The 9,017-nt window shown below is 58.3% G+C and overlaps 1 protein-coding gene across 1 annotated transcript in view; it reads right to left on the bottom strand.

Annotated features, from left to right (window-relative positions):
• Nucleotides 1-1,763: 1,763 nt before the first annotated feature.
• Nucleotides 1,764-9,017, bottom strand: part of MXRA7 (matrix-remodelling associated 7) — a 17,979-nt gene continuing 10,725 nt past the window's right edge. The window contains exon 6 of the mRNA XM_005884332.2: nucleotides 1,764-3,270. Coding sequence (XP_005884394.1) covers nucleotides 3,156-3,270 — 115 coding nt within the window. The 3' untranslated portion in view covers nucleotides 1,764-3,155. The remainder of the gene's footprint in view (nucleotides 3,271-9,017) is intronic.

Here is a 9,017-nt window from a genome sequence, read left to right as displayed (position 1 = left end):
CGTCCTGGGGCCTTGCTGTTAAGGGAGGCGAGGAGCGGAGAAAGGAAATGACTTTCCCTGCCTCGCGTTCATGTAACCTCTCCTTCTACAGTGAGAAGTGGAGCCTGGCCCTGGATCCCAGGCAGTGAGGGTGGTGGTGTGTCCAGATGGCGCAGGGAGAAGCAGAGCCCCTCGCTCCTGCCCTTCAGTGCCTGGTGCCACAGGCTGCCTGTGGCCTTGGAGCACAGGAGGCCCCGTCTGTCTGGGCCCAGCCGTGCGTCCACTTGCCGTCTTCCAGGCCTAGACAGCTGCCCAGAAGGTAAACTTTATCAAACTGTGAGTACAGGGCCGTCCTTTGGACAAGTGTATTTCTTATCATCAAATTGGGAAGAACAAAACAACTTTCAAGTGATCTGTTCTTAGAAAAACTAGTTACATTTTCAGGTTTTAAAACACTGAAAACAAGTATAAATGATCTAAAGGGTGGTGAGGGGGAGAGGAGGGGGGCGGCTGGAGGGGAGCTGTGTGTGGAGCTCGCAGCAAGCTTGCCCTGGGCTTTAGGCAGCTCTTCAGGCTGCTCAGAGCGCACGTTTCCTTCAATACAGCCCCTGGGAAAGGCAGCGACTTTAAGGGCAGGAAGTGAGGAGACACTTCATTCTGTCCGATGCTGGCAGGTACTAGAGACTTAGAGGGAAGGAGGAGGCCTGAAAAGTCTCCAGCAAAGAGAGTTTGGTGAACAGACACGGACTGTCTGTGGACATGGTTTTAATCCACGGCAGGTGTGTGATGGGTGACAAGCCACAGCTGTGTGTGTGAGCGCCTCGGAGCAGGGCTCCAGAGTGGGGCAGTGACGGAGTGAAGGGGGCGGTGATGGAGTGAAGGGGGCGGTGACGGAGTGAAGGGGGGCGGCAGGACCTCAGCGCCTCGGAGAGGCTGCTCTTGCTGGAGGACACTGCGCCCGGGAAGTCTCTGAACCTCCAGGCCTGGAGAGCTCCCTTCCGCCTGGCTCCTGGGCCCCGCCTGGCAGTGACACCCTGGCGGTGGCCTGCCGTGGCCTGGCTTGTGGAAGCCACCCTCTGATTTTTCTCCCTACCTTCTGCTGTTTTGTGGCCCTAATGGGGTGAATTTGTCTTCCTCTCCACACTTGTGAACAAACGGGTGGTTGCAAATTGCAGGGTGAGATGCTATCTTATGGTTGTGTTAAAGTTTTTGCCAGGAAACTTCTAAGAATGGGCTCGAATCAGCAGGTACGTTATTTGGAAGATACTTTGATTTTCTTGACCTGTAGCAATACTGATATCTGGGGGATATAGGGGTGTCAGTGTGAAATGGGTTTTAGCCAAGCTGATGTGGCTCAGTGGTTGAGCATCGACCTATGAGCCAGGAGGTCACAGGTTCAATTCCTGGTCAGCGCACATGCCTAGGTTGCAGGCTCGATCCCCAGTAGGAGGCGTACAGGAGGCAGCAGATCAATGGTTTTCTCTCATCATTGATGTTTCTATCTCTCCCTCTCCCTCCCTCTCTGAAATCAATAAAAATATATTTAAAAAAAGAAATGAGTTTTGTTTTAAGAGGACTCTTCTGGCCACAAATGGACGTGATGGTGTCCCAGTGAGGCAGCGAAGGACAGGGGGCAGGAGGAGAGGAAAGGGAAGTACAGTGCCACCAGGGGCAGTGCCACCGCAGTGCAGCCCCGAGACCTGCCTGCTGTGTGCGTTCAGGGAATAGCGAGATAAAACCACGTAAGTGGGTCCTTGAGACCCCAGAAAGGGGACAAACAATTCTCAAATCATAAAATTTTTAAAAGCTTGGCAAAAAAGATAAAAATAATTTTTAAGAGTAAAAAGCACTGACATTTGAGTATAACCCCGGACGAGAGAGCAGCCTGCCCGCCATGCCGACTGTCAGCAAAGAAGCCAAAGGAATTCCAGCAGCAGGTGGAGGAGGCCCGAGAACGGGTCTAGTGAGCGGGAGATGAGAGGAGGTGCCTGTCCCCAGCGTTGCTGACTTCAGGTCCTAAAATGCCCCGGCCTCTTTTAATTCTGTGTGTTGATTTCGTTTTATTCCAGCAAATAAAAAAAATATAAGAACATCATGGCTTCTTCCTAACTCACTTGGCTCTGAAATGTTCCGCCGGCGGGGAGATCAGACACAGCCTGCGCCCCCCAGAAACGCGTGGCTCTCGTGAGGGGCCCCCGACTGTTCTGAGGTTTTATTGACGTTATGTTTTAGCATTTTCTTGAATGCTGCCTGGGGAGGTTCCTCCCCTGTGCCGGGCCTGTCTTCTCTAAAGCGCTTTCACCTCCCCGAAGGCAGGCGCGTGCCCAGGGTTTGTGTCTTCTGTCTGTTGTGTCTGGCATAGTGCTAGGTGCTTTATAAGGTGCTTACTTAGTTATACGTAAAGTCAGTCTCATGCTACGTGAGGGAAATGCTGAGAGGGGCTTAACCCTGAGACGGTTGCTTTGTTCCAGGATGGACGGTGGGGTTGAATTAGCCTCTTTGCTGAAAGAGTGCTCCCCCACTGCTTGCTTCCCTACAGTCACAGAAGCTTCCAGAAGTCCTTCTAAGGCAGAGTGAGCGTGTAGTGTTACCAGACTGGACATGCAGGCCACAGCCCTGATACACATCTTCCCCCAGCACCAGGGATCCTTCCACATGTGTGCTGGGGGCTGAGCCTTCAGGTCAACCCTCCCGGGGCCATGCCTGCCCTGGGGCTGCGTGGAGGGTTCAGTCGGGAGTGGAAGACAGTCTGGGAGAGTTACAGCTGGAACCTCTGGAACCTGAAGGGTTACCTATGGAACTGGGGCCTGGTGGGAGGGTTACCTATGGGACAGCTGGGGCCTGGGAGGGTTACCTATGGGACAGCTGGGGCCTGGGAGGGTTACCTATGGGACAGCTGGGGCCTGGGAGGGTTACCTATGGAATAGCTGGGGCCTGGGAGGGTTACCTATGGGACAGCTGGGGCCTCACCCATGGGCAGAAGCCAGAGGAGCCGGGCCTTTCTCCCCTGAACACCACAGTCCTGATTCCTGTAACAACACAGAGGCTGCGAGGACTGAGCAGATCTGTACATGATGAACCTCTTCCTACGAAAGTCGACGTCACAAGGGCTGGTGTCGGGTCAGGCAGCGTCACGGCACAGCAGTGGGGACGCGTCGCCGGGCGGAGGTGGCAGCCTACATGTCATAGAGCCGGAGCTGCTCCTGCACGTCGCCATGGGACATCTCGCCGAACGTCTCCTTGTTGTCCTCCATGAGCTTGAAGATGGCCGCCAGCTGCTCTTTCTGAACTCTGCCGGGAGAAAGGACACAGGCGGGGAGAGCAGTGAGCCTCGGGGGCCGGGGAGCCCTCCGGGGGCAGGGAGTGCTGCACGAGCATCCAGAACAGCAGAAAACTCAACTCCAACCAGCCCACTCAGAACACAGGGCGGTGTGGTCTAGACTAGAGGACTCAGCTAGAGGGTTCTAAACACGAGCTGAGACTTGGGGCTACCCTGGAGATTTGGGGACCCCCAAGTTATGGCTCGGGTTCTCGGTGCTTGATTTCCCCGGAAGCGCCTTTTGCTGCTGACCACACATCTCAGTGAGGCGAGGAGGAAGAAGGTGGGTCCCATGAAGGGCTGGAGGTTCTGTGCGGAAATGTGTTAGAAGCAGCCTTCGTGTAGAGGAGCCAGAAGCGAGGAGAAAGCACATTGTGGGCTGGGGAGTGGGGGAGCGTACAGATGTGCACGGCCAAGGGCGAGGGGTGGGGGTGGGGTTCCACTGCTCAGAGGAAGGGGCGCCTCTCTGATTTGCATAGACACCTTATGGCCTGCGGGTCCCTGCCCCTCCGGTGTGGCTGGAGATGGGCTTTGTTTATGACACTCAGGCTGCTATCTGCCCAGCGCAGCTGCAGACATGAAAGGGTGTGAGACTGCAGGCAGGGAACAGTTTGGTTGTTTGTTCTGCCTGGTTTGCTGTGCTGTTGGCATGACCGGGTGCTGTGTGCTGGCACCGGCTCGCTGCTCTGGCTTCGGGCCTCTGTAATTCCTCCCTCCACACCACACCGCCAGCTTGGCGTCGGTCCCCTTGAGAATGTCAGCCAAGTGTCAGGGTGGGACCACAGCACCTCCCTGCAGCCGGGCTGCTGTCGTCACTGCAGGTCCGGCCGGGCACGGCTTGGGCACAGCCTCCAGCACCGCCTGCAGGGCCGGCACCCCGTGCTGCTGGGCAGGGGTGCGATGGCTTGTCTTACACTTGTCCTAACACATCCCTTCTGCAAGGACCACGTCTCCCCACCCAGCAGTTCTGACTGGAGTGGCACCGGGAGGCTGGAGTACTGCAGTCCCCAGTGCCAGCTTCCGTGCCACCCGGGAAATAATTCCCAGTGTTTCCTGTGGAGGAGAGGGAGCCTCTGCCGGGGGCCCTGCGCCCGCCGCCTGAAGAAAGGGCAGCACTGGGCATTGGAAGGTGTGTACTGAGCTCCTGGGATGGACTCATCAGATGTACGTGTGGGCACCCCCACCAGTGAACACAAACGCGCCCGTGTTTCGAGGGCCGTGACACTTGCATCCTGTTAACAAAGTGAGTGCCAGGCATCAACATGAGAGAAAGCTCAAGTTTTAAGGGGTTCAGAGGAGATTATCTCTTAAAACAAGCAAACCTGAAAAAACACACAGTAATCAAGATCATCTACTCCGAGTTTATTGGACTGAACAGAGGCTGAAACGCAGATCCGCGCCGTCAGCAGGACGTGAGGCCGGGTGCCCACGTTCGGAGTCTGCAGACAGACTGAGGTAACTGACCTGGAGGGAGTCGCCTGCTTATTGTATCAGCAGCTCCCAGCCTGGACGAGGACACTGCTATGGCTGTGTGGGCCCCGTGTGCCCACAAGAGGACATCTGTCGTTTCGTGGCTCTGGCTGTGGTCGCTGCCTGTTCCGCCCTCGGCCCTGAACCTAAAGCATCAGGCCCGAGCAGAAGGGCCCTGGGAACGGGACGTGCCCGGGGGCCGACACTGGACATTTACTTCCCAGCCTTCCATTAAATGGAAAAGGTTTTCCTATTAACTTATTGCTTTAAAAAAATGTTTTAACCTACACATCTAAAGACTGTAGACTAGTTTGGCCTGGTATAAATACTGTCACATATAAAACTCCAGGAAACCAACCTGGGACCAACCTGGTTACCGGGTGAAGCTCTAACGCGTCTCGGAAACTTTCTAGGAAAAGGCAAAATCGAGGAGAAATCTATTTGAAGCGAATACTTATTACTGCTTCAGCCAAAGCAAAGGAGGCGACGCGGCTGAGCTGGTAAGAACATCAGTGAAAAGGCCTCGAGCTACAAGAGGGCCGATGGAAGCCTCCTCAGAGGGAACAAGGGGGACGGTAAGCCAATAGCCAGCCTTTGCTTTGCTGCCTGGTCATCCATACAGCGTCTGTCACCCCCAGCGACTGCGCCAGACAGACGGAGAGCAAGAGGGAAGTGGCCCCAAGGCAGAGGAAGGCAGCGGGCCATCCCGACCCTGCTGGGAGCATGGCAGCTCGCCCCGTTCGTCCTCGGTCACACCCGAGAGGCCTCAGTGCGGGAGGAGGCAGGAGGCCTGCAGGAAAACGACAGATTGTACAGGGATGGCCTTGCGACTGTCTCAGGGGTGCAGGTGTGTGGCGCAGGCAGGGCTGAGCGAAAAGCAAATTCAATGTGTAGGGAGTGAGAACAACTCTTAAGCCCTTTAGCGTAACAAAGCAAGCCACCCAAGCCCGGAGGAGGCCTCACACCCCGAGCAAAGGCGGCCCAGGGTCCGCAGCCGGGGAGGCCCGCGGAGGGTCTGGTCCCCGCGGGGCAGGCAAGATGCACTGGGAGCCACGGCTGCTCTCTGGGGTCATTTTCTCTCTCCAGCTTTTAAGCTGCCAAAGGAAAAGCCTTTAGGAGGGCGCTAAGGGCAGCTTCATTCTTCGGTTCTGTGAAGAGAAACGGAGAGAAGATCATTGATGTCACCCATTGCATCGCCCGAGTGAATACGGTGGAGAGGAGGGGAGTGGGGTGAGGAAGGGTGTTTGGAATTACAGAGGCCGCTGGACGCTGGCTTCTCAGACAATGGAGGGCAGTTCACCGCTCCGCACCTTCAGCAAGATAGTCTGTTCCCCAGCCGGCGGGACCCCGCACAGGACCCTGCATGGAGCCCAATGGCCCGCCGGCCCCCTAGCGAGTCTGCGAGGCGTTTGGTGGTTGAGGGAGGGAGGCCAGGTACTGCATCTAGGCAGGGAGGCAGGCCGGGCACCCGGCAATTTCGATCGTGGCCTGTGGCTACGCTGGGATGTCCTGTGATGCTGGACTGCTTCCTAGTCCCACCGGCTGGGTGCTGTCCCCTCTGGGGACACTGGCAGCTTAGGACTCCTGCTCCCCCAGCTGAGGCCAACAGTGTGCCCCCTTTTCTAAATGACACGGGGAAACAGACACTGGGGGAAGGCAGGGATCTGATTTTTGTCCTCTGGCGCCCTCTTCAGGTCAGAGTCTGCAGTTTCTAGAAGTTCACACCCATGGGCACGTCAGGCAGCAGAGACTAGAATATCCCACAGCTGGGCTCCTCTGCCCCCTCCCCCCGCCCATTGTGCTGCAAACTCTTCCACTGGAGTCGCGTCCATTCCGGCGCCGGCCGGGCGTCCTGCGGACCTTCCGAATGGAGCAGCGCTGGGTCCCGGTCCTCAGCTATCAGCCAGCCTGGCCTACAGCCCAGGCCCACTTTTCCTCTGGCCCAGAGATGGGAAGAGCGGGTGGTGTGCAAGGAGGGGAGTGGATGGTGGTGCTTCGTCTTTTTCCTGCCAAATTGGGAGCCAGCCAAGCCCACCAGCTTCCCTAGCTCTGGGGTGAGGGGGACGTCTTGCTGGGGCGCACAGTCACCAGCCTGCACACCCACCCTCCGGCCACACTTGGGGGGATGTGGCACCTCCCAGAGAAGCTGCGGTGGGAGCCAGCCAGGCAGCGGCAATGCCAGGACACCTGTGAGCCGTGAGCCCCAGGCCCCAGAGGACAGGGAGGAGGAGGAGGAGGAGGAGGAGGAGGAGGAGGGCAGACAGAGACAAAGCAGGTCTTCTTAAGCAGCAGCTGCCTCTGGGTGTGCGAAACCTCACCACTTCCCGCCCCTGGGGCAGAGGAATCCCAAGGGAGGAGCAGGTCTGGGTCCTTGCTTTCCGTCCTGCTTCCTAAGGGCCATTCCCTGAAAACTTGTAAACTGAGGCTTCCAGGGCTTGCTAGGTCATGTGGCCACGAACGAGTCCGGCTCTCGATACTGTGTGTTGGCTGAGTTGATACCTTAAAGCCAGGGGGTTGCAGTATTTACTGTTCACTAGCCTGCAACTTGACTGGGACCCTGAGTGCCAGGGGAGGAATTAGAGACGGGCAGAGTTTGGTCGTAGGAATTCGGTGAGCAAAGACGAGAGCATCTTTTCCCTGGCCGTGGTTCCAGCGGACTGACAATCACGTGCATGTATTGTTCATACCGAGGCTCCTGGGGCAGTTTTCTGGGCTCAGCTGGGGCCGGAGCTGCCTCACGCCCATCAGTTCAGTCCCCACCAGAACTATCTTGCTGTAGATGAAAAGGCAAAGCCAGACGTGCCAGCCTCTGCAACCCAAGCATCGCCATGCCCGGAACAGAAGCAGGTGCGAGAGGGGTGGGCACCCAGGGGCCCCACACGGGGCGCAGGAGCTGACCACATGCAGGGCAGGAGGAGCAAGCAGACGCCACAGGCAGACTCATGGGACAGCCACAGGGAGCGTGCTGGGCGGGCAGGGATGAAATGAGCATGAACTCCCCCACCCTGGGAGGAACCCTGTTCAAGGACCACGAGGTCCACCTGACCCTCCTCAACTCAGGCGGCCCCCGTGGTCACCCCACCCCACCCCACCCCACAGAGTACGAGGTGTGAGTCTGCGATCCAGAGACCACAGATCAGGGGGGAGACCCTCCTGGGCAACGCAGTCCGCTGCCTGAGAGTAACGGAGGGACCTCCCTCCCCCCAGGCCCCAGCTCGGACCCGGCGACAGTGCAGCCTGACACCTCCCCCCAGGCCTGCCTGACAGTCCCTCCCACCTGCAGTGCACACGCCTGAGGTCAGGTCCTGCCACAGCCTCTGTCCGCGGGACCTTCGAGGGACCACAGGTGTGCCAGCCCCTCTCCCTAACCCACGTGGTCTCTGCTGCTTCTAGTAGCTCCGGCCCTGCAGGCAGAGGGCCCGGCCGCTCCACCGCCCCGGCCTAGCATCAATGAGCTGTGGCCGCCAGCCTCGCTCTGGCCTTGAAAGCCTGCCTGTCCCTCGACCCCCCTTCTCAGGGGAGGACCAAAGCCCCTTGGCCCCCACCAGAGGGCGCCAGCCCCCACCGGCTGGGCCAGGAGGCCCGTTCGCCGGAGGAGAACGGAGAGCGGAGGCCTGGTGCCTAGCACGTGTTCCCTGGCGATGAAGGCGGCGGAGGAGGGGTTTGACCACTCGGTCGTTTGGGGGACACATTAACAGGATGAGGGGAGCACCCCTAGTCTAAGCAGTCAGTCTCCTTACCAAAAGGATTTGCAAGAATATTGTGGCTCAGGACCTAAGGAGCTTGCTACAGGGAAGTGAGGTCAGAGGTCAGCTCAATCCTGAAATATAAAGCCAGCACACGGTCACACCAGAGGCTCCCAGGCCACCTTCCCCTGGAGGGGCTCCTCCCCGCCAGGGACCGCCCAGAGGGGAAGTGGGGGTGCCCCGGGCGGAGTGGCTTTGACTTGGATGGATGTGGGTGGCTGGTGAGAGTGATGAACGGTGAGTGCCCGCTGGGCCTCTCTGGGTGCTGGGGAGCGGGGTGATGGCCCAAGCCCCGCGGGGTGCCGGTTAGACTCCTGCCAGACAAAGGACTCCAGGCCACATGCTGGGCTCAGGGTCAGCCTGTCTCTCCTCAGCCTCCTGCAGGGCGGGCTGGACAGGAAAGGCCCTGGCAGGGACCCTGGGTGTGCGGTGGGGCCGCCGTGTGTGTGTGTGTGTGTGTGTGTGTGTGTGTGTGTGTGTGGTGTGTGTGTGTGTGTGCGTGT

The sequence above is a fragment of the Myotis brandtii genome, unplaced genomic scaffold (genome assembly GCF_000412655.1).
Source record: "Myotis brandtii unplaced genomic scaffold, ASM41265v1 scaffold825, whole genome shotgun sequence".
NCBI lineage: Eukaryota > Metazoa > Chordata > Mammalia > Chiroptera > Vespertilionidae > Myotis > Myotis brandtii.
This window is presented reverse-complemented; position numbering and strand designations above follow the sequence as displayed.